This window comes from Mesoplodon bidens, assembly GCF_964165515.1.
Source record: "Mesoplodon bidens genome assembly, chromosome: 3".
NCBI lineage: Eukaryota > Metazoa > Chordata > Mammalia > Artiodactyla > Ziphiidae > Mesoplodon > Mesoplodon bidens.
Genome location: NC_138178.1, coordinates 85,670,785 through 85,696,341, shown reverse-complemented (window position 1 = coordinate 85,696,341; position 25,557 = coordinate 85,670,785). Strand labels below are relative to the sequence as shown.

The 25,557-nt window shown below is 45.6% G+C and overlaps 1 protein-coding gene across 2 annotated transcripts; it reads right to left on the bottom strand.

The window, feature by feature from the left end:
* Nucleotides 1-315: 315 nt before the first annotated feature.
* HDC (histidine decarboxylase) lies at nucleotides 316-24,526 on the bottom strand (the record flags this gene model as incomplete). 2 transcript variants are annotated; one of them, XM_081226823.1, is made up of 12 exons in its annotated part: nucleotides 316-1,359; nucleotides 1,495-1,596; nucleotides 5,914-6,012; nucleotides 11,321-11,411; nucleotides 11,487-11,649; nucleotides 12,526-12,592; nucleotides 13,063-13,206; nucleotides 13,456-13,590; nucleotides 15,846-15,968; nucleotides 18,202-18,315; nucleotides 21,797-21,969; nucleotides 24,496-24,526. In XM_081226823.1, 12 exons carry the CDS (start codon nucleotides 24,524-24,526, stop codon nucleotides 616-618), a joined length of 1,986 nt encoding a protein of 661 aa, XP_081082949.1. In that variant the 3' UTR covers nucleotides 316-615. The 2 variants fall into 2 exon arrangements, with proteins under 2 accessions (XP_081082949.1, XP_081082950.1); XM_081226824.1 differs by lacking the exon at nucleotides 5,914-6,012.
* Nucleotides 24,527-25,557: the final 1,031 nt, after the last annotated feature.

Here is a 25,557-nt window from a genome sequence, read left to right as displayed (position 1 = left end):
ATCACTTATATGTGGAATCTAAAATATGACACAAATGAACTTATCTATGAAACAGAAACAGATTCACAGACATAGAGAACAGATTTGTGGTTGCCAAGGCATGGGAGGGGGGAGGATGGTTTGGGAATCTAGGATTAGAAGATGCAATGTATTATATATAGAATGGATAAACAACAAGGTCCTACTGTATAGCACAGGGAACTATATTTTACCCTGTAGTGAACCATAATGGAAAAGAAAAACAAATATTTCAGTGGTCAATTAAGTGACACAGGATATGTTTTTTTCAGGGACAAGCACAATTTATTTCCACATTATATTTCATGAAACTTGAAAGTTTCAGTGTCACAAGCTTTCAGTGTCACAAGCTAAACCACAGGAGCTGCCTGTCAATACACCACCCTAGACCCTTTCTCTCTGACCAGCCTGCTGGAATCTTCTCTCTATTTGTATCCTATCATAGGTCATGAACTTCTATGAGAATCTGATAAGAAATCATTGGTTTTCTCCCAAGAAAAATGCACATAAACATAAGCACATAAATTCAGCATACAATTTTGAGGGCTGCAGAGACTCCCTGAAACACATTCATGGACTCTGGCTGAACCCCCTGGTCTAAACTGTTGCCTGCAGAGGGCAGCAGGGCAGCTGGAGCCCACATTGAGAGCTGCATTCAGGAAAGTTGGGGACACTGTAGAACTTGATTAGTTTTTTGAAGGCACTTTTCTTTAGCATCATCATCTCTTCTGGAAACCTAGAAAAGATTCTGACTCGGGAGGAGCCGCCATTCTTCACAGAGCCATCTGTGGGCAGTGGCTTCTGATCGCCTACAGGCACGCTGTTGCAACTGAGGGAACGCACTGCCTTCTTATTCTGCACAGACAAATAATTGAACAGGAAGGAGGACAGCTTGTGCTTGGTGAGGTCTGGGGCCTTTTCTGAAAAGCAGTCATCGAGTGGGTCCAGCAGGGTTTCAAGGTGGCGGCTGCCTTCCCCTCTCACGGGACTGGCTCCCACATGTGGAGGCTGCTTGATGATCTTCCTGGCCTGGACTGGGTCATCTCCTGCCCCGCTGACAGATGGAAAGGACAGTTCCTTGGCCAAGGCTCTGGGACCCCTGGTTTGGGGGAGGAGGCTCCCCCCCTGAGGGCTAGGCTGGGAAGTACAATGCTGACTCAGGATGAGAGTGGCAGCATCATGAATGAGATTCCAGTCTCTCAGGATGTCATCCCTGGTGGTGAACTGGGATGTCACAGTGAAACGGATAATCAGCTTGTCCTGGATAGTGGCTGGGATGAGAAAGAGACGGCCAGCTTTAGCTATTTCCTTTAACACACTTTCTGTGAGGCAATTAGGACCCTGTTTGAAGGATAAAGAGAAGTAAAGTCTGTATCACATTCCCTGTAAGCATCTCCAGAAGCCCAGTATTTACATTTCCAAGAGGCTGAAAATTACCAAATAACATCCTTCACATGAGATGGAAGATGGCATTACCTTTAGACGAAAAACCACCAGGCCAAGGTGCCTCTTGGCAGGAATTTCAAAGAAAGGTTCGTTTCTGACCAGGGATTCAAAATACTTAGCCATTTCAGTACCCTGGAATTGTGAACATCGAGAGAACTGAGATTAATAACAGGCAAGAGACGACCGTGCGTAAACCTCCACACTGTTATAGGGGTTTAAACCAGTCACACATTTGAACTATAGAGACCTAAGTGGCTTCTGCCTGATTTTCTTCTCCATTTGATTTTGCTCATATTCCAGACTATAAAACCTCCAATGGCTCCCTATTTCTTGTCACATTAGCTCCACTTTGAGAACTCATGTCTCAGGGGCCTCTTTCAATCCACCCCCAGAACCAGAAGGCTTGTGGGATCCTAGTTCCCCCACCAGGGATTGAACCCGGGCCCTCGGCAGTGAAAGCACGGAGTCCTAACCACTGGCCCACCAGGGAAGTCCCAGAAGGCATGTGCTTTGCCATCAAGGCAATGTACCGTCATATCCCGGCTTCACATATCTTGGCTTACAGACAAGCCAAGAGGGTTAGCAGGGGCCACAACCCAGCCCATGTTCTGCATTCCCAGCCAGGTGCCTCTTACGGGCTACAAATGCTCAGAGGAAGAGACTTTTGTTTCTCCTGTACGTAAAGGCACCATGTGAGCTGTCAGCAGCCCTGCCGCCATATCCTAAGTCTACATCTTCCCCTTGCCTCTCAGACCTTTTCACCTCAAATGCCCTTCATCCCCTTTTTTCTGACATTCCACAAAGAACATATTTTTACATATCATACTCATGTACACCATGGAGAAGGCTTTAGACCTGTTTAATGGGTACAGAGTTTCTGCTGGGGATGATGGGAAAAGTTCTGGAAATAGCAGCGACAGTTGCACACATTGTGAGTGTACTTAATGCCACTGAATTGTATGCTTAAAAATGGTTCAAGTTGTAAATGTTACGATATCTGTATTTTACCACAAAAAGTTTTAAAGCTTTGTACCATGTTAATCTTTCACTGAAGTTATAATTTTTTAATTTCCTATTTTTTTTACTTAGTATTACTAACTAAACAAGGACAGGACTTGCCCTTTCTCTCATTTTTAAAAATTTCTCCAGGCATCCAGAAGGATCTCAATAAAATATTTTCTAAGTAATTGCTATCACCTGGTTCTCATACTGGGTACTCTTTCAAGAGAAGTCAAAGGATTTAGCTAACAAGTTGCTAAAACCCGATCCAGAACCACTTTCTCTCTCCACTGCATGGTCTGTTTAAAATGATCTCCAATCCCTACCCTAAGCATTTTTCATCGTCAAGTCATAAGGCTCTCTCTGGGAAAGCACACTGTTAAATGTTTTCTTACTGTTTTATACTTTTGCAGCTTACTTTCTAATTTTGTCATGATTCTCCCCTGTGCCTCCTTCCCTCCAGGCCCATTTCCATCCTGTCCTGCCAATTTTCAGATCTTTCTGTGTAAATGTTTCTTAAGTCTACATGAATAAGACATCTCAGGTACAGATCCAGAATCAGGCTAGCCAAAGACCATGAAACTGATACTTCTGAGCAAGGAAAGAGAGCCAGAAGTCATCTTTGTTCAACCTCTTCATTTTCTAGAAAGAGCCAAAGGAAAGTGCCATCCCCAAGGTAGCAGTGGCAGAATGCAGGTCTCTGGTCACCAAGCACACCCCCTACCATGCTCTGTTGTCTCCTGTAACACACGCTCTTGGCAACAAGAGAGAAGAGGGGCCAGAGGAGAGAGGAAAGAGCACAGGCAGCATCCCGCCACCAGAAACCACTTACCTTTATGGGAGATGAAAGCAGGGCTACAACCAGGGCTCTGTACCATCCTAGGGCAGAGGCGGGCAAACTGCAGCCCCCAGGCCAAATAGAGCCCCACCTCCTTCACACCCGTTTTTGTAAATGAAGTCCTTTGGAACACAGCCACGCCTATTTGTTAATGTACCGTGTATGGCTGCTTTTGTGCTACAATGACAGACTTGAATACTCACAACAGAGACCATATGGCCTGCAAGGCCAAAAATATTTACCATCTGCCTTTTAAAAAATAGTTAACAAACCCCTATTGTAGGTGATAGGAGATGATGGTGATGACAATGCTGAATTATTATCATTAGAAGAAGGAAAAATTGGACGAGGAGGAGGAGAAAGGAAGAAGAAGAAGGAGAAGAGGAGAGGGGGAGGGGAAGGGGAGGAAGAGAAAGTGGGAATAGGAAATATTTGAGTACTTAGTGGAATATTAGGTGTTGCACTAAGTAAGGGCTTTATGTGTTGTTGTTGTTTTTTTTGCGGTACATGGGCCTCCTACTGTTGTGGCCTCTCCTGTTGTGGAGCACAGGTTCCGGACGCACAGGCTCAGCGGCCATGGCTCACGGGCCCAGCTGCTCCACGGCATGTGGGATCTTCCCGGACCGGGGCACGAACCCACATCCCCTGCATCGGCAGGCGGACTGTCAACCACTGTGCCACCAGGGAAGTCCTACATGTATTATTTATCATCACCATAAACCTTTGAGAGAGGTATTATCATTTTCTCACTTTATAAATTAGGAAGGCAAACACGAAAAGTTTAAGTAATTTGTCCAAGGTCACCAAACAGTAAAGGGTAGAACTAAAAAATCAAACCCATATCCCATTCTCTAAAGCACTAATCTATAACAGGGAGATACACAACTTGGTTTTATATGACTTTCAAGAGCTCACATAATAGAAAATAGCCCAGAACTGTAAAGAAAGAGGCCCTCCTCTCTTAAGCAGGGCAATTACCATCTCTGAGCCTCATCCATAAAATGGGGTTCATCAGGGTGACTGCCCCAAGCATTGTTGTAAGAACCTAATGAAACCCTATAAGTTATTTCTTTAAGACACTGTGCAAGTAAAAATAATTATGATCGCAGTCAAGCTGAAGAGATAAAATTAACTCGCATCAAACAACTTCATTTTAGTTCCACCCTTTACTTTTGTGGAACATTGGTAGCTTTTAGAGCTCAGTTTTGTAGGTGTGCTTGAGTAGGTGGTCCTAGGAATACCGAGCAAGCAGAGACGAGGGCAGATGGAGTAGTCAGGGGAGCTCCTGCGAGAAGCGGAACTTAATCCATTAGCAACATTTGGAGAAGACAGGGCAATCCAAGAGGGCACTGCACAGGTGAAGGTGCAGAGGCACACTGACAATGGAGTTGGAACGGGTCAGTGAGAAGCCTGAGCTTAGAGGCTGATAACTGGGTCCTCGAAAGCCAGGCCCAGGAGTCTGGGCCTAGTGTAGGCAAAGGGGAGCCGATGGGAATTCAGGGCTTTGAGTTGGGAGAGGCAGCATGAGGGTCATTAGCCAGCACCTGCACGTTGAATATCCAGTCCTGAGTTGGAACAAGATGATAACCTGTAACCTCCACCACCTCATCCCCCAGCTACCTACTTTCCCGTCTTGAGTCTGAGGATAGAGAGAGAGCAAAAATGCCTAATGTCCCTGGGTGACAGCCACTCGTTGATGAACATCCAGTTGATCAACACGTTGATGTTGATAACAAATGTAAAGTTACCAACAGTAAGCCAGTCATACGTACTGATTCAACCACTGCATTTGGCCTTGTGTTTGCTTAATGAGGACGGAGTTCCCTAGAGGAAAGGTGGCCAGGGAAAGACACACAGAGGAACGAAGGCCAACATCTTTGGAGTAACCCTCTTGTATTTATCAATAACTGTGTCTTTCTCATAGGCACTCATAAAAATGAGAGAAAATTGCTGCTGACCAAAATTCTTAGTTAAGTTCCACCTCTTCCATGAAGACTATGACAGAGGGACTGTGCCTGTCTCATTCACCTCTGGGTCTCTTTCCTAGCACAATAATTTTGTTGTTGAATTGAGTTGAAATAAATTGTACCAAATATGCCTTCAGTAAATACCTCTTGACATCATGCAGGGATGTTTGTTCCAGACTTGCAGGTCTACAAGTCTAAGCCAGGCGAGCCCTGTTTCTGGCATAACCATAATAGTGACTAACATTTTCAGACAGCCATGACAATCAGAGTAATTTTTTAAAAGATAGGCTCCTACCCTGGCCACAAGCTGCCCTTTGATTTACTTTCTATTTCTTTCTCTGCAAACCAGGCTCTCGGGCCATCCCTCCCCAGTGCTCAATGATAGCAGAAGGGATGGTGAGACAGTCAAGTGGGGGACAGACACCAGACAGCCCTCAGTGTCATCTTCTGCTCAGTGATCCTCTAGCTAGCAAATAGACGGCCGCCCTGAATCATCAAGTCCCAGGAGCTCACAAACAGGCCCAGGCACCTGAGCCATACATCACACATCCCCCCGGGAAAGGTCTGCAGAGTAGAAACCAGCTTTCCTCCCCAGTAGGCCACAAAGCGAGCCTGGGCTCCTCCCAAGGCCTGCCCACTACATACATGTCTGATGTGCGCTTGAAGATTCTTCACCCCGAAGGACCGGATCACAAACCAGAGTTTAATAGAGCGAAACCGCCTGCTCAGGGGGATCTGCCAGTGCTAGAACAAAGGAGCACAGTGCCATGGTTAGAGACAGGGACCCCTGCTGCTCCCACACACACTCCTGAGCTTTATCATCTTTTGTCTGCACAACCCTCCAGGGATGCACAGTGTCACCATGATGCCCAAGGCTGTTGCTAAGGAGAAGCCAAGGCAAGATACACAAAGGCTTCCTCGTCATGTGACCAAACCCTTGTCCAAGAGCAGCACAGGTAGAAACCAAGTCCATGACCCTGGACCAAGGGGAAGACACTTTGCTTTAAATGCTGCTTTAAAAATTTCATCCCATAGAGTGTTCTGCCTATGTTTTCCTCTAAGAGTTTGATAGTGTCTGGCCTTACATTTAGGTCTTTAATCCATTTTGAGTTTATTTTTGTGTATGACATAAATCACAGCAAGATCCTTTTCGACCCACCTCCTAGAGAAATGGAAATAAAAACAAAAATAAACAAATGGAACCTAATGAAACTTAAAAGCTTTTGCACAGCAAAGGAAACCATAAACAAGACCAAAAGACGACCCTCAGAATGGGAGAAAATATTTGCAAATGAAGCAATGGACAAAGGATTAATCTCCAAAATTTACAAGCAGCTCATGCAGCTCAATAACAAAAAAACAAACAACCCAATCCAAAAATGGGCAGAAGACCTAAAGAGACATTTCTCCACAGAAGATATACAGATTGCCAACAAACACATGAAAGAATGCTCAACATCATTAATCATTAGAGAAATGCAAATCAAAACTACAATGAGATATCATCTCACACCAGTCAGAATGGCCATCAAGAAATCTAGAAACAATAAATGCTGGAGAGGGTGTGAAGAAAAGGGAACCCTCTTGCACTGTTGGTGGGAAGGTAAATTGATAAAGCCACTATGGAGAACAGTATGGAGGTGCCTTAAAAAACTAAAAATAGAACTACCATACGACCCAGCAATCCCACTACTGGGCATATACCCTGAGAAAACCATAATTCAAAAAGAGTCATGTACCACAATGTTCACTGCAGGTCTATTTACAATAGCCAGGACATGGAAGCAACCTAAGTGTCCATCAACAGATGAATGGATAAAGAAGATGTGGCACATATATACAATGGAATATTACTCAGCCATAAAAAAATGAAATTGAGTTATTTGTAGTGAGGTGGATGGACCTAGAGTCTGTCATACAGAGTGAAGTAAGTCAGAAAGAGAAAAACAAATACCGTATGCTAACACGTATATATGGAATCTAAGAAAAAAAAAAGTCATGAAGAACATAGGGGTAAGACGGGAATACACAGACCTACTAGAGAATGTACTTGAGGATATGGGGAGGGGGAAGGGTAAGCTGTGATAAAGTGAGAGAGTGGCATGGACATATATACACTACCCAACGTAAAATAGATAGCTAGTGGGAAGCAGCCGCATAGCACAGGGAGATCAGCTCGGTGGTTTGTGATCACCTAGAGGGGTGGGATAGGGAGGGTGGGTGGGAGGGAGACGCAAGAGGGAAGAGATACGGGAACATATGTATATGTATAACTGAGTCACTTTATTATAAAGCAGAAAGTAACACACCATTGTAAAGCAATTATTCTCCAATAAAGATGTTAAAAAAAAAAATTTCATCCCAGGCTGAAATTCAAGATAGGGGCAATACGTTTTTTCTCTAAAAGAACCTAAGCTACCTTGAATAGCAGAAAATAGAGTTTGATTTCTCTTCCCCACAAAAATGTAAAGTATAGGGTTCAAGAGCTCAGATGTTGGAGCCTCACAGACCTGGGTTTCTCCTCCATCTCTACCTCTTACTTGGGCATTGCCGCCTCACTGGCTCCTCGTGAGACAAAGAATGAACAGCACCTCCAGGGATGTGGTGTGAGGAGAACCAGGGTGAAGAGCTTCACAGGAAGTTGTCAATTAGTCCTGGCTATTTAGATGATAAAAATGTGAGCCACAAATCACAATGGTGTTTCTGCCTAGAACCAAGATGATTATTATTTAATTTCAATGTCCTGACTTTATTTTTCCTGTGACGTTCTATGCCCTCAGGAGGACACCAGCCCTCAGACTGCAAATAAACATCTATATCTCGGACTTTGTTAGACTAAAACTGACCCTCTGTTCCTGATGACCAAATTCAACAGAGCTTAAAGTTCAAGGTTGCAGGCACCAAAGGTCTGAAAATTTTCAAACCAATTCCAAATCGATTTCTCAGATCTGTAAACAGAGCAAAGGGTTTAGCACACATTTGCAATTATTCTGATGAGTAGTGTGATTTCTAATGACCTCTTCCTCAAATGTCAGAAAGCATCACCACAATTTCTGTTGACTAAAAATAAATATTTTTCCCATCGAATATTTATCTGTTCCTCTACAGGATTGGCTAATCCTCAAAACTGTGCACACCTTCATCCTTTGCCCCAGTTTCCTGACCCAGGCACAGTTTGGACATGACCCCTTGTCCAACATCAACATAGTTGATGGACAATGTTTCTCTATATCAAGCACTAAGCCTTTGATTTCCAAGCAAAAAACTCCAGGGTTGAGGACCAGCATGAGGACTTTCTTTTCCCTGTAACAGGGAGAGCGTCAACTCCACCTTTTGTTAGATGGACACTCCAGATGGAGACTAATGAATGGATAATAGTGACCTCTGAAAACATTGTTTTCCAGATGGTTATGGCCAATTGACTACAATAATTCACAAGCCAATTAAATGAGAGGCAGAGATGATTTTAATTTTGATTTCTTTACAGTCTGACCATATCCCCAGTTGTTCCTCTTGTCAGTATTCCAAAACCAATCCATGCTGACCCAGCAGGGTGGTTCTAGCAGATATTTTTCTGCTGGAGCAGGAAATTTGGACATGGCTCTTCATTAACTCAAGCCATTCCCAAGTCTCCTCTTCATCCTTTCAAGGTTTTGCCAGTCTCACAGCCAAGAACAAGACAATTCCCCCTCCACTAGTTGGGCGGAGGTGAGGGAGCTTCCTGACGTCAGAAGAATCTAGCCCTGATTTTAGGTGGCTCCAGGGCCCAAGGGATGAAGTCCCTAAGTCTTCTCTCCAAGGATGCTGCTCTATTTCTGGCTCATCTCAAAATGGCTGAGCTTTTATTTAAAGCTTCAGCCACCTGGGTGAAAAAGAGCTTGGGGCAAGGGGCAAAGTAGCAGTGAAGACCCCCAGGATCATAACAGACAGCAACTTCAGTTTTCTAGGAGTTTCTTTGAGACTTAAAAATTAAATCCATAGGATTAGAGGTGAGGGAAGGAAAAGATAAAGTAGCACATTCTGGACCAGTGTTAAGAAAAATATAATTTAATATTTTTATAAGTGATCTGGAAGAGAGAGAGCACTGTAAAATCTCTAGGCTGATGGGAATGAACAACAAAAAGATCCTGAGATACAGTTGCGGACAAAAAACAAAAACACAAAAAAGTAACATAAAATCCAAAATGGGCCAAGGTAAGAAAATGCTCTTAAGTTACGATGATCCAAGTTCACTTATAGAAAAATGGGCATTGGGCTCCCCTGGTGGTGCAGTGGTTAAGAATCTACCTGCCAATTCAGGGGACACGGGTTCGAGCCCTGTTTGGGGAAGATCCCACATGCCGTGGAGCAGCTAAGCCCACGCACCACAACTACTGAGCCTGCGCTCTAGAGCCGGCGAGCCACAACTACTGAAGCCCGCATGCCTAGAGCCCGTGCTCCGCAACAAGAGAAGCCACCGCGATGAGAAGCCCACACACTGCAACAGAGTAGCCCCTGCTCGATGCATCTAGAGAAAGCGTGTCACAGCAACAAAGACCCAATGCTGCCCAAAATAAATTAATTAATTTAAAAAAAGAAAAATGGGCATTGTTTCACACTCAGGGGAGAAACCTAGAATTATCCCTAAAGGTATCTGGCCCTTGGGCTGCTGTGAAAATTTTTTTAATTAAAAAAGTGCTGAAAACCCATCAGACAGGGCAGTGGAGATGAAAGAACCATTATTCTTCTATTTTTATCAACCTTTGGCGGGTCCTCCCCAACCACTACAAGCTCACTGCCTGAAATTCCAATAAAAAGGCTTTAAAAAAAAAATCTAAAGAAAGTGTGAACTGGTCCGAGGGAGAATAACCAATATAATCCAGAGATGATGCAGTGATTATTTTAGGACTAAAAGGGCAAGAAACTTTAGCCCAAGGAGAGAAGACAGAACCATCTCTTCACAAAGAATGACTCCCAGATGGCAGACACTGCTCTCTGTGCTTCACTGTATTAATTCATTTATTCCTCACAGCAAACCTAACTAAGAAGCTAGTACTGTTATTATCACCCTCATTTTACAGATGAGAAAACCTAAATAGCTTAAGCCATTTGCCCAAGACCACACAAGTTAATAAATGGAGGAGCCAGAATTCAAACACAGGTAATCTGTGTTTTTAACCTCTTCGCTATATAACAAATCTCTGCAGCTTAAAAGTAGAGCTTTTAGAAATATCACACCTACCATTTATTAAGCATGTACCACATTCCCAGTAAGAAGTGATCTACATGTATGTTCCCATTGCAGCCTCACAATACCTTGTGAAATCAGTGCCACCATGCCCATTTTGCAGATGAGAAAGTCAAGGCTGAGAGAGGTCCACTATGTCTCCCAAAAGCCCACTGCTGGTATGGAATTCCAAATCAAGCTCGTCTCACTCTGCCTAGCCTTGGCCATGTTATATGTAACTTATTAGTTTACATCCCTGTCTCCCCTACAATTAAAGGAAGGGCTCATTTTCAAACTGAGGAGTAAATCTGAAGAAGTTGTTACCCCAAGAGATAGTACAGATTGAGAATGTGGGCAGGGTCAAGAGATTGAGGTGCAGCTAGTGGGCAAGGCAGGAATGCTTGGAGGCATCTAGAACCTCGGGAAGGATAACTATTGCCCCATCCCCACCGTGGAGCCTCCCACAGTGCCTTGATGGGGACAAAAGGATGAAAACAGTTTAAGGAAGGAGCCTCTTTTCCTATCCATGGAAATTCTCCACCCTGCCCTGCTGCTCGGGAGTGAGCAGAGAAGATATCCAGGACAGAGGGAGAAGGAAATTGGGAGAATTTTTAAATGCCACAAATACTCAGGAAACTCGCATCCTACCTCAAATGTTGGTTTCATTCTCTAGGGTTTTTAAAGTTTTCTGGGTTTCATTCTATATGCTTAGGCACAGCTTGAAACCAAAGGTACACAGTGGCAATATTATGGGATGGGCTCATAGTGTGAGGGACGGAGACCCTCATCAGACTCAGGCCGTTTCCATCTCAGAGGCTGCCATGTTGCCCGTTCCTGGCCACTCACCATGAAGTCGGTGGCCGCACCCGAGTCGGCGTGCCTGAGGTAGACGGGGTTCACGCTGAAGGTCTGCTGCAGCTTGTACTTGTCCTTGACCCTGTGGGTTTCCAAATGGGCATTAGTAGCTGAGGATGGCTTTCCCACAGGCTGGGAGCTTGGCTGCCACACTCACCAGAACCCAGTACAGTCAAAGTGCACCATCATCCACTTGGAAGGATTAAAGGTGAAGGAATCGGCGTACTCGATGCCCTTCAGAAACCCCCGGAACTCAGGGCACAGGAAGGCAGTGCCTGCGTAGGCAGCATCGATGTGGAGCCACAGCCCCTCGTTGGCACCTGAGGAGGCAAACATCACCTACTGGGGGTGGCACTGGGGGTGTCACTGGGGGTGGGAGTGGGTTGCCACCAGCCAGCTAAAAGGCGTCTCTTGCCTGGCCCATCCAGCTGGGGGGTTGCAAGGGAAGGGCTGGGAAAAGATGCCCATGGCTGAATGAGACACGGAGGCATGTGGACATGGGGGGAGGGTGTCAGTGCAAGGAGTGGGGCTGAGTGAGGCACGGCCACCCCTGCAGGGAAAGCCTACAGAGCCTCACCCTGGCCTCTTCTCTCACTGACCAGAGGGTCGACACCGTCTTGGCCTCCACCCAGAGCTTTCTGGAACAGAAACCACCTTACCACTGGCCCAGAGAGCAATGTTAATGCATCTAATACAAATGTTAGAGAGGGGGTGTCTCTCTTTCCTAGTGGGTTTCTCACTTGAGGATTTTGAACAATCACATTTGGGTTTCTTTTCTGCCTTTATCTCCCCCTCACCCCGTGGTTTCCCCTACCCTACCTTTTCATTTTCATTTTCTCAGCCTAGACTAGAAAATATTCCACTATGACTCACTCACCCTGTGTTTTGGATATGTCCTGCTTTAAGCAGATTTCAACATACAAGTGAGAGAGTGAGAGACCTGAGGTCCTCCCACTGTTGCCTCTGAGGACAGGATGCAAGGGGGTCAGCTCTAACCCTTGGTCCCACCACTGGGAAAAGCAGTGACGTGGCTGCCTGCAAGAAGGTACTCATGACCTCTGGTGGCTCTTCCTACGCTCTGTGCATTGACCACGGAGGGGCCAGAGAATTGCACTGAGCTGCTTTCAGGCTCTTGCTCTAGGGAACATTTTAAAACTCATTACTTGTCTTCCTAGCCAGACAGGGCAGACACTTACAGATGGGGCCCAGCTCTGACAGGCAGTCAAATGCACAGACCCCAGTGGTCCCCAGTGTGGCACAGACCTGGAGGAAAACAGAGGAAGTTAACATGGGAAGGTGGGCTCGTGTGACACATTCGGCCTGAAAAAAAAGATTTCATCACAGATATTATCAACCCCATCCATCCCACTAGAACAGGGTATGTTTCACACTGTATTTTACCATGACCCACAGTAAGAAATACATTTTGTATAGCAACCTGGGACATATACACATGTGTATTTGAAATAAAAGTTTTACCAAACAATGCATATTCTCAACACAGGAACGTACTCTCATATTTTCCGTTCTATTTCTTTTTTGTTTTCTTCTTTTAATGTTGGTTCTGACCCACAACATTCTTTTCCTAACACGCTAACTCATAATTTGTAAAACACTGTATTTGAGGACCTGTCTGCTCTTGTTTGCAGCATGTTACTTACCTGAATTCTGCCAAAATTCCTTCCTCACCTCCCAGCTCTATCATTCTAAGCTCAGAACATGGTCTGACTTACAAAGACAGGCACCAAGCCCTGCTCTCTGTCCTTCTCGATGGCTTTCTGAAGAACTTCCCCTCGGAGTGAGAAGTTGTCATCCACAGGCAGAAATTTCATCTTGACCAGAGAAATCAAACCAGCCTTTTCCACCGAGGAGTGGGCCTAGAAGGACAATGGGAAGCTGTTAGCAGAGTCATCCTGGAATGAGCACTCCCAGAAACTGCTGACACCAGACGAAGGCAAGCAAACACAACATTTGACGTTTGTCTTCCTCCAGGGTTCCTTGGACAACCTCTGAGGCCTGGGCTGTCCTGAACCCAGCGGGCTCATGTCCTCAGGGAAATCACTCAAGGACTAAGACTCCAGAAGCCAAGCCCTACCTGAAGGTTTGGCTTCTGTTGGGCAACTCACCTGGTCGGAGGCATAGGCAACAAGCCGGGCGTTCAGGGAAGACTCATCCGCCCCGGGCTCAGACGCTTTTATTTCCAGGATTTTGTTCTTCCTTGCTGCCAGCAAGGCGATCAAGGTGGACTCACTGACTGTGCTCTGCAATGGAAGAAGTTTCCCAGGGGCAGCCTCTCCATGTATTCCCTTGGCAACTGCCCCACGTTTTGAAGGTGTGTGTGTGTGTGTGTGTGTGTGTGTGTGTTTAATAGCTGTTCCTGAGGAAGTACACAGCTCCTGCCTAAGGAGTTGCCCTTCCCCCCAGCTCACATGCTTACTCTACATTCACAACTTCCTATGCATTCCTGGGACACCTCCCTCTCCTATAATTTTCAGGGAAGTAATGAGAGCAAATTTTCAACATCTTTATTAGGCCACAAAGACCAAAAAGAGAAAGTTCAGAGAATGCTAGATACAAGTCTGCTTGTAGATATGTTCGCTCCCCATGTTCAAAAAAAAAAAAGAACTTTCAGTGTATTAGGTATGGAAATGGAGTTTGTTTCCACAGAGATATCCCAGAGAGAGAGAGGGTCCTGGCCTACTTGAGAGATAACTTTGGCCTCAGTTTTGCTGCCGATGGCTCTTGTGACCTTGAGCTAATATTATCCCTCCAGAAGGCTCGTTTCCATTTATAAAATAGAGAGCATCCCTTTAGCTGCCTACCAGAGTGGGAGTATTGATTAACCAAAAAAGGGTTGGGTAGGATTTTGCTCTGGCCATGATTGTGGGAATCCTGGGGGCCACCTCAGCAACTTCACAGAAATCTTGATGGTTTCTCATCATTCATTTGCTCAGTCTTTGGTGTCTTTGCTTCTTGAAATCCTTAGGTGACCTACAGCTGATTGCTCCCTGCTGAAAAGCCTAGAGACTGTGTCACAGGAAATGCTATAGACCAGATCCCACAAGATATTCAGTGGCTGAAAATTACTCCACAGTAAGGAAGCCAGCAGAATAGTAATAATAATATAATAATACCACCTTCCATCTGTATAGCTATTCATAGTTCACAAAACACTTCCTGCTATCGCATTTGCTCCTCATCAAACCTGTGACACTTGTGATTCCTGTCTACCTATGAGAATAGTGATGCTCAGAGAGGTTACAGAACTAAACCAAGTTCATGTGGCTGATGGATACAGGAGAAAGCATAGTTTGGATTTAGACAGGGTCAGGTTTGAATCCTCATTCTTCTACTTACCAGCTAGGTGTGTGACCTGGAGCAAGTTTTTATCTCTCTGAGCTTCAGTACTCTTATGTCAAAACTTGGGGATGACACTATTTACCTACAGGGTTCTTGAGATAATTAGATGCAAAGCAAGATCATGCCCAGCAGGCATTTAGCATGTTTTTCCAGATATAATATTTGAAGCTATAACTATCTGCTAACAGAAGGTCCACAACATGCAGTAATTTGTCTTTCTTGTGAGGGTCAGATTTTAACCTTGGTACAAGACCGGAGTGAGAGAGGGAGTCACTTAGCAAATGGACCCAGCAAACTTTCCAGTTCTCATCTCAGGGCAGCATGGCTATTTTTATTTAATAGAAGAAATCTTTGAATCCTCACATCCACCTTTTGAAGGAATTATTATTATTATTATTTCTCTATCTTATATATCATAAGATCAAGAAAATTACACATGCAGAATAACTCAAGAATTTGGGGGTTCTCAAAGGTCTCAGAACCAAACCCTCATGAATGGCAAGGGTTTATAGATTCAAAAGTACCTAGCAACGTGCACAGTCTACAGGAGGCACCCCTCAAGCTCCACTATGCTGCACTACTCTTGATAAAAAAAGAAATATTTGAACAACTGTCATTTGACAGATATTCAAAAGACAGGATGATAAGATACGTCGATCTATATTGTTAATTTCTCTCACTGCCAAAAATCTCCTGGACCTAAGAGGGAGGGAAAGAAGTCTCTACTTGCCTTCTCTTGTCTACTTACCATAAGGTATAAAATGGGACAAGAGAGGGGAGATGTCAGATTATAAACTAAGAAACTTGAATCAAGTAATACTAGAAATGTGATAATGTGTTGACTTTTTAATTTTTTTCAAAGAAAAACTAAAAGAAGAGTGGAGACAGTCGTGGCCATGGTATAAAGGCAATGGAAGTCAAGATGGTAGTGGCAGCAAAGGTGGGAGTGGGGACTGTGGTGGAGCTGGTGGTGTCAGTGATGGTGGTGTCAGTCATGATAGTTATGATGGTAATGGTGATGGTGCTGGCAGGGACGGTGGTGGTGTGAGTGACATGGGGGAAACTGCATGGAAAACATGAGAATCACCCGGGCAAGTTTGGCTTATCTTTCCCTACTTAGTCCCTATGCTAGGAAGAGCTTTGCCAATGGAGGCACCTGCAAGACGCCTCCCCCCTGGCTGCCAGGGTGGTGGTGCAGGAAGTGCTCTGGAAGTCCCAGCATTTTTGCCAGCCAGTCCATGACATTCATCTCCAGTTCCGTGCACACAGGGCTGGAAGCCTGAAAGAGGGAAAACAATGTCATCTGGATTGCCCCAGGGCACCAAGATGTCCCCACCAGCCCCAGAAACACATCCGTCTCTGCCTTGACCCTCCCCAGGCCTGTCTTGTCCCTGGAAAAGGCGTCACTTTTAGGTCCTGTGGTGCCTTCATCCTCTGCCAAACCAGAAAGGGGAAAGAATGTGGGGCTTTGGTTCATGCCATCCTCAATTAGGTGGATTCTCCTGTGACTCCAAGGCCCAATGGAAAAACAGCCCTAGAAATGATTGCTTCCATTTGGCCCCCCAAGTCCCTAAAATACCCAGCTGAAAAGCATTCTAAAGGCCAGGGGGAAGTTTTAAGACTAAGAAAGAAAACACTTCCTCCCGGAAAAGATAGCAAGTCTCCCAGCTTCCAACCCACTCCACCCACCCACCCCTACACACACACACACACACACACACATACACACACGCATCCTATAACAGTTCAGGCTTAAAATAGAGAGCTGTTCTAGGAGGCTTGTGACAGAATTTAAAGCTGATTGGTGCTTAAGGGGTTATTAAGGGAAGCCTTAGGGCATATCCCTAACCCCTCAAAGACAAGAGCAAGGGGAAGGTTGTACCCACAGGCACCAAAGTGTTTAGAGAGTGTAACAAATTGTGGCAATAACAAGATCTTGGTCTAAATCTCATCTCTGTCTCCATGAACTATTTGGTCTTGGGGAGATAAATTACTTAAGCCTTCATTTCTTTTTTTTTTTTTTTTTTTTTTTTTAAGTTTATTTATTTATTTTTTTAATTAGTTTCTGCTTTATAACAAAGTGAATCAGTCATACATATACATCTGTTCCCACATCCCTTCCCTCATGCATCTCCCTCCCTCCCACCCTCCCCATCCCACCCCTCCAGGCGGTCACAAAGCACCGAGCTGATCTCCCTGTGCTCTGCGGCTGCTTCCCACTATCTATCTACCTTACGTTTGGTAGTGTATACACGTCCATGCCTCTCTTTCGCCTTGTCACAGCCCACCCTTCCCCCTCTCCATATCCTCAAGTCCATTCTCAAGTAGGTCTGCGTCTTCATTCCCGTTTTGCCCCTAGGTTCTTCATGACATTTTTTTTTTTTAATTCCGTATATATGTGTTAGCATACGGTATTTGTCTTTCTCTTTCTGACTAACTTCACTCTGTATGACAGACTCTAGGTCTATCCACCTCATTACAAATAGCTCAGTTTCGTTTCTTTTTATGGCTGAGTAATATTCCATTGTATATATGTGCCACATCTTCTTTATCCATTCATCCGATGATGGACACTTAGGTTGTTTCCAGCTCCGGGCTATTGTGAATAGAGCTGCAATGAACATTTTGGTACATGTCTCTTTTTGAATTATGGTTTTCTCAGGGTATATGCCCAGTAGTGGGATTGCTGGGTCATATGGTAGTTCTATTTGTAGTTTTTTAAGGAACCTCCATACCGTTCTCCATAGTGGCTGTACCAATTCACATTCCCACCAGCAGTGCAAGAGTGTTCCCTTTTCTCCACACCCTCTCCAGCATTTATTGTTTCTAGATTTCTCTTTTTTTTTATTATTAGTTTCTGCTTTATAACAAAGTGAATCAGTGATAGATATACATCTGTTCCCACATCCCTTCCCTCATGCATCTCCCTCCCTCCCACCCTCCCCATCCCACCCCTCCAGGCGGTCACAAAGCACCGAGCTGATCTCCCTGTGCTCTGCGGCTGCTTCCCACTATCTATCTACCTTACGTTTGGTAGTGTATATATGTCCATGCCTCTCTTTCGCTTTGTCACAGCTTACCCTTCCCCCTCCCCATATCCTCAAGTCCATTCTCAAGTAGGTCTGTGTCTTTATTCCCGTTTTACCCCTAGGTTCTTCATGACTTTTTTTTAATTCCATATATATATGTGTTAGCATACGGTATTTGTCTTTCTCTTTCTGACTTACTTCACTCTGTATGACAGACTCTAGGTCTATCCACCTCATTACAAATAGCTCAGCCTTCATTTCTTAATTCGCCCCTACAAAATGGGGCCACTACTCATAATTTCACAGGGTTAAAGAATAAGATGAGATCATTTATATAAAGCTTAAGCTCAAGTAATGTAGCCATTGTTAATATTTAACTTGAAACCCTGTTCAGAGATCCGGACAAAATATGTCTGCCCCAGAATTTCACTTCCTGCCATGTCCTCTGTTCCACTGGTTATAGCTGCAGCCATGGTTACTCACCCAGGTAAATCCCAAGCAGTTGATGGCATCAGCCAGCATGTCTCCCAGCAGTGATGGCCAAGAGGTGAGAGCTGGGTAGTAGGCGTGCATATGAGGGCTTTGCCAGTGTACCACCTGGAAGCAGAGCATGTACACGGGTGGCACCAGGGGCAGCTACCGGAGGCTTTCCTCTTCCAGAGACCCTCCCTGGCAAGGGGCAGCACCCACTCTAGAGACTGGCTGACATTTTTAAGACAACCAACAAGTGACACAAATCCATAAAAGTAGTCACAGTGTTCTTGCCACCCACGTTTCTGAAGAGCTAGCTCATCAGTGGAGCTTTGCACACATGCAGAGACCAGAAGGGAATATGCAAGATGAAAATTGCTATGGGAATTAGAGTTGTGGATTCTGGGTAGTGTTTGCATTAGTCTCCAAAGCTTACCCCCCACATTGTTCCTACCCAGTAATAAGAGGAAGGGGACACTGTGAACTCTGGAAGAGCAGGTTGCTTGTCTCATCCAGTCTCTTGCAAAAGTATCCAGAGTTCTTTGGGCATGCACTCTTGCAGAGGGCCAGTGTGCCTGGGTTCAAAGCTGTCCTTAGCTTCCCAGTGGGGATGGAGAGAGGAGACTAGAAGACAGAAGTGCCAGCCCAAGGGCATGGGAATCTGCCTCCAGGTTAACCCTTGAGCCCACAGTTAGATTAACCGGAGGAAAGGAGGGGCCCGTGGACAGGAAGGGCCTCCTACAACTGCTCTCGGAAACATTTTCGGTGGCTCATTGGCCGCACTGATTATCTAATCTGGCTTCATCTCACTGTTCTACAATCATACCCTGTTGGTATCTGCGTTCATGTCTTTGAGCAAAGCTGTGTCCCCTGACAGCAAGGCACTTCTCATACAGATGGGACCTTTCAAAATCTGCTAACTCTTAGAAAGCCACTAAATATTCATTTCCTCCATGAACCCTTCCCCAGGTCCCCACCTGCCTTTGATCCCTTCCCGCAAGCCCATGGAATGTTCTCATTCGAGATGTTTCACGCTACTGAGAACTCATGAGATAACATTTTAGTGTATTATCGAGTTATTTCATGTACACAAATCCCTTTAACCCTTTAAGAGCAAGGACGGTGTCCTGGACAGTGTGTATGGTAGAAGGAGCGTAAGATTTAAGCCCAAGGACACAGGTTCCAGTCCTACCCCTGCCGTAACCAGCTGTGTGACCCCGTAGACTTATTGTGAAGCAAATGAACTTAAGCGTCAAGGTCCCATGTTTGCGTGGGTCTCTTTCAAGATCCATTCTTAATTTTTTTTCCTAAACCGGGGGGAATCCCAAATTTTTCATCCAATTCCCACCTCATAAAACCAGGATCCTCCCCTGCACCTCTCTCAACCTCAGTTCCTCATCATAAAATAAACCCTGTCTCCTGGGGTTGTTGTGTGGATCAGCCTGGGAGGAAATTTGTAAAATGTAAAGCACTAATGTTAATGGTAAGCTAATCACATGGTGATGGACAAATCAAATATCCTGACTTGACTCAGATAATCAGACCTCATCCTCCAACCTTCACCAGGCAGACGGCGTCATAGGTAATGAAAATATCTTCCACTTTCTATGCTTTATCTTGTTTAATTCTCACAGCACTCCTATTAGGTAGGTTCTAACATTATCCCTGTTTTACAGATAACAGTTGGAGCTGGTGGAGAGAGACAACATCCCCATGATCACGTACACCTCATAGGGACAGATGTCAGAAACCCAGGGCTGCCTGACTCTGGAGCCCAGCACCTAAGCAGGACGGCACCCTACCTTCTCCCCTTGCTCTCCTCACCCTCCCTCATGAAGAGTAGGTGGGGTTTCTCTAACCAGGGTTGGAATTAAAGCAAAAAGACAGTTTTTCTTCTCCTTGTGTCCAGGAGGTGGCATGGAGGGGAAAATTAATCCAGTTTTAAAGGAGGTGCTGACCCTGATGAGAAAGCAAAGGGCCAACGGCTTTCAGGCCAACTCTCAGAGGCTGGTGCAGCCTGAGAGATGAGATGAAAGATTGGGTCTTCATTACTGATGTGACTAGTGACAGCATTTTGGAAACCCCGGAGAAGGACTTCCACCTCCTGGCCCTATCAAGAGGCAATTGTCTGTTCTAATAAGATACATAAGATAAGATAAGCCAGAGGAATGCTTATCAAAACAGACAGACCTCTTGGTCCAGAAATGAGCCTCTTTAATCGTACCCCCAGCAACTGCTGGAATTTCTTTCAGTTTAATGAATCAGCTCATTTCCATCTCTTCTGACAGCTGCTTTCAGTGTCACTACCAAATTACGGTTGGCCCCTCCACAGATTACATTTTACAGAATGAAATCCACGAGATAATCTTATCGGGGAGCTAGCCTCCCTGGTAGAGTTTTACTGATACCGAAATTTTCAAAATATGCTTATGAAATAGGCTGAATGATCAGAGAGAGATGAATATTTGGCTTTGTACAAACTTGCCGTCACTTTCTGTCTGTGTTTGAAAGAAAACAGAAATATCTCACCCCCTCCTCCAGGTGTATTTCTGTCACATCCAAGTCCAAAGCTCTTTGGGGATGATGGGAGCAAATATCAAGTCATCCTGGGGAAGAGCTGCTGGACACACGTGGTTCATGACACCAGTGCCCCAAGCAGGGAGACCTGTGACTCTGGGAAGACAACTAACTTCTCTGAGCCTCAGTTTCTTCATGAAACATGGATCGTAAGGTCATTTGGGGATAAAACAAGCCAGTCTACCATGTCGCTAGTACAGTGCCTGGCACGTGGTGTGGAGCACAATAAAAGGCAGCCCTTCCATGAGAGGAGGATGGTACACTTTCAGCAGGAGCGCCTGGCCCAGCTCCTGGTGGTCGGGGACATTGTCACAGCACACGGCAGCTTCAGCAAAAGCCCCAGGCATCAGCCAGCCTCTGTCTGTTCCCTGGCCCCACTAGCACTGTCACCAGGCTATGCCCCTTGTCACTGAGAGTATAGATGATTCAGGGAAAGCTCCTTCCTACTCTTGAAAAGCTGTTCAATCAGGAGACCTCCCTTGGTTAGGAAGGACGGGGTTCCCACTTCATGGAGGAGAAAGGAGGGGGTTGACCAGGACTTGCTCAGCTTCCCGGCCCACCCAACCTGACAACCGGGGTACCCTCGGAGAGGTGTGCTTTGGCTTCCCTCCTTCCCTTTGGCACGTCTCAGGATTCTGTAGGAGAGTTCCCTGGCTCTGCCAACGGGGGCTTCAGGGACCATCTCCCACCTCCTCTCTCCATCTTGCTCCCCACATTCGTCCTTCCCCCTCGGGCCCAATCTTCACTACTCACCTCATCCCATCCGACTTCCACCCTTCTGTCAGACAGGCCCTGGGATGCAGTCCTTACTCCGTCTTGCTCCCTACCCAACTCTACAGGTCAGCCCTGGCACCAGAAACCTAACTTCAGTCAAAGTCCCGACCCTTCATATGCCCAGAAGACAGTCTGGGATGTCAGTGGCCAAGGGGCTGAGGGCTTATCTTAGGGTTACCCAAGGCTTTCCCGGCCCATCGGCTCCCCCCCACTACACCCCGACATCCAGAATCACCCTGTGGTGACTGCGTCTCACCCCGGGCATGATGATTCGCTCAATGTCCCCAAAGATGCTGTCCCAGCTGTCGGGCTCCTCGGGCGCACTCTCGGGCAGCTGGGCCCGCAGGTAGCCAGGCCTCACATCCGGAGTCACCCGCCGCTCCTGCACACTGCTCAGGTACTGGCAGATGTAATCCACCATCTCCTTTCCTACAAGGGAGGCAGAGAAGCCAGGCTCATGTCCCCTGACTGGGCCTGGCCAATTTGTACCCATCGCCCTAGCATCGGGATCAGGAGACTGGGTGAAGAAGGAGATGGATTCATGGGCTGAATGGCGGAGGGTCTGACCCCCAGCACACAGCTTGTCTTCAATTAAGAAATTTAAAAGTGTGCAAAGGAGTGAATGAATGATGGAGGGAGTGTGTGACTCTATATAAATGAATAAGGGGGAAAATCTCCAAGGCATCAAGCTCTAACACCAAAGTAAAGGATTTCTTTTTCCTCCACTTCCCTTTTCCATATTAATCTTGATCAGCTCTCCCACCTTTCTTTTCTTCTCAAAAAACAGAGGGTCTATGCATTCATCACCTTACAGATTCAGTAGAAACGCTGTGGCTCTTTCTATCCAGAAATTGCACACACGCACACACACCCCCTATACTCCTTGTTGGCACAGATGGCAAGCTCCCACACTAGGTTCTGATAAAAGGTAAAAAATGTATTTGTTCACCATTCCCATTGGACCAGTAATTCCCCACATTTTTGGACCCATGAACTTCTTTGAGAATCTGATTAAAACGGTAGACTTGTATACACACAATTTTGTGTGTAATTTCTGAGGTTCATGGACTCCCCAAAGCACAACCATAGGCCCAGACTAAGAACCCTGCACTAGCCTGAAATCTTGGGGAAATGCAGGGCCATGTCTTAATCAATTTATCTCCCTCGCTTCTGCCTCCACCAATACCTCAGTATCTAGAATAGTTTTCAGATGCTCAACAAATTTTATCAAATGAATGAATAAAAGAATAAGGAAGAAAACCAGCCAAGTCGAATACTTGAAGCCACTGCAAATTATCTATTCTTTCTTCCCTTTCATTTCTCCAGGAAAGGGTCTCTGTCTTCAGAGCCTCTGTCTCTTCATCTCTGTCTCTTTTTCTCTCTCTCTCATTGCTTCTCTTCCTCTCTGTGTCTGTGTCTGTGTGTTCATCTCTCCCTCTGTGTCTCTCTCAATATCTATCATTCCTCCTTAGTACTCACTAGACTCCTTTTCCCCCTGCAAAAGAGGGAGAAAGAGGGAGAGAGACAAGGAAAGGAAACCCGATGTCTTCCCACTGCATCAGCTCATACAAAATTCTTATAAGCAGGACCAGTCCCAGACAAAACTGTAAAAACTTCCAGCACCTTTCTCTCTTCTTTGTGCTCTCCTCCAACCCTCCAACAGCCCTATGCCTTTCATAACTGCAGCAGCATCCCTCCAGAGTTCTGAGAGCCCTGGACCTAGCCCTCCACTTACCCAGGGACCATATGGAATGTTTTTGTGTTCCACTCACAGGATAAACATCCACAGGATAAACATCCACAGCTGACAACACCAGCCCTCGGCTGAGTGCCTTTGGAAGGCAATGGAATAAGCTAATGTCCACTGAAGTGTAAAGACCAATAGTCATTCAGCCTGGATGGGAGGGGAGTTTGGGGGAGAATGGATACATGTATATGTATGGCTGAGTCACTTTGCTGTGCAGCTGAAACTATCATAACATTGTTAGCCGGCTATACTCCAATATAAAGTTAAAAGTTTTTTTTTTTTTAAAAGACTGATAGCCCCTTAGTGAGCTATGTCTGGGTAGAGGAAAGAGAGGAAAAGTTGGATTTTAACATGGGACCATGCCTTACAGCAAAGAAATTTTAGGCAAAATAACCTACTAGAGGGGATGAAGATATAAAACTTTATGGAGAGAGAAATTATAAGCAACTACTTACTTTCCCTCTTAGGACAGCCATGCCTGAAGACAAGATAAACATTTGGATTTGCTCATCACACAAGGCTTGAGACAGAGTAGGTGCTCTTTAAATATTTATGGAATGAATGACTAAACGAAAGAACTCTACAGACGGATTCACACAGAGAGAAATGAAGAGGAAGGAAGATGAGATTTTGCATGACTGCAGAAGACTTAGGGAAATTCTTTTCTACTTCAGAACATGAATAATCCCCCTTTACCCATTTAGTATTTCAGAAACCCAAATCCCCTATTCCGTGGGAAAGAAGAAAGGAAAAGTCTGGCACAGTAGTGTGGACGCACATGAGAGTTGGTGTATGAGGGGGAGGATGAAAGAGAGGTTGAGAAGAGTTTTAAACCCTGATCCCACATTCCCTTCTCAGGAAAAATTTTGTGGAAGCCAGCTCTCTGAAGGCAATTCTAACACTCCAGTCAAAAGATACCCCAAAGGGCTTCCCTGGTGGTGAAGTGGTTGAGAGTCCGCCTGCTGATGCAGGGGACACGGGTTCATGCCCCGGTCTGGGAGGATCCTACATGCCGCGGAGCGGCTGGGCCCGTGAGCCATGGCCACTGAGCCTGCGCGTCCAGAGCCTGTGCTCTGCAACGCAAGAGGCCACAACAGTGAGAGGCCCGCGTACCGCAAAAAAAAAAAAAAAAAAGATACCCCAAAATCTAAGCAGCAGTTCCTACAAGAGTGGCAGCAGGGAAGAGGGTCAGGGATGCCCGTGCTCACCTCTCCTTCTGTACTCCTCAGGCTCCAACATCTCCCTGGGGCTTGACTCCTTCTCACAGACAACACGGAGGAGGTGGAGGGTGTGGAGGGTGTGCTCCTGGGCAGCCCATATGCGCCCTTTATTTAAAGGGTTCTCCTCTCTTCCACCTTAACTCCGCCCTTCAGTGGCCCTTCCTCTAGGTTTAATTAATTCCACCCCTCCTTCCCCCAGTCCTTGCTGGGAACAGTGACCACAACTTTAGCTGGTCCAGAGATCTAAGATAAAAGGCACTTCTAAATTAAACAGTGCACTTAGCAGGCAGCCTCCAGGTGGATATGGTAAAGAGCCCTCATTTCTTTCTGGTCCCAGATTCATACAAGAGATCCCGAGCCTCACACAAAGCTCCCAGCTCAGTAGCCCAGAACAAAGGCAAGGGTGTGCAGAATAAATAGCAAGGATTGTTATTATCATTCCTGCCACTGCGTCCCTGTCCATGGCAGGGAGGGAGAAACAGGCACTTACAGCGATGCTGCTCTTCTGGCCACGCTGTGCTCAGGAACAGGCAGATGTTATCATCTAACACGATGGATTTTTTTGTTGTTGTCACTACGTAATACTTATTGCTGTAGAGAGATGAGAAAATGCAGATAAGCAAAAAACAAAAAAACTAAAATTGAAACATCACCCAGATTTAACACGTTTAGCACTTAAAAGACTGTGTATGCGTGTGCTTGTAAAGGGATGTGCAGAAACTACTGTGGGGAGGGGAAACGCTACTCTTGGAGCTTTATTTCTGAGTAAAAAGTGAGCGAATGCTTTCAGGTTGCCAAAGAGACCAAACTATTTGGTTTGTTTCCAATCTTCATCTTCCTTGTCCTCGGGGTGGAGTTTGGTGGTTACTCCTTCCAAGACATCGCCCCTCCTTCTCCACCTGCCACGTCTCCTGGCTGTTTGTACCCTCCATCTGGCCCTTAAATGTGGGCATGCTTCAGGGGAGTGCCCTCCTCTCATCTTTCTTCCTCAGTGGCCATATCCATTTCTATGACTTTAAATGCTACCAGGTGATATTCTTATAAGTATAA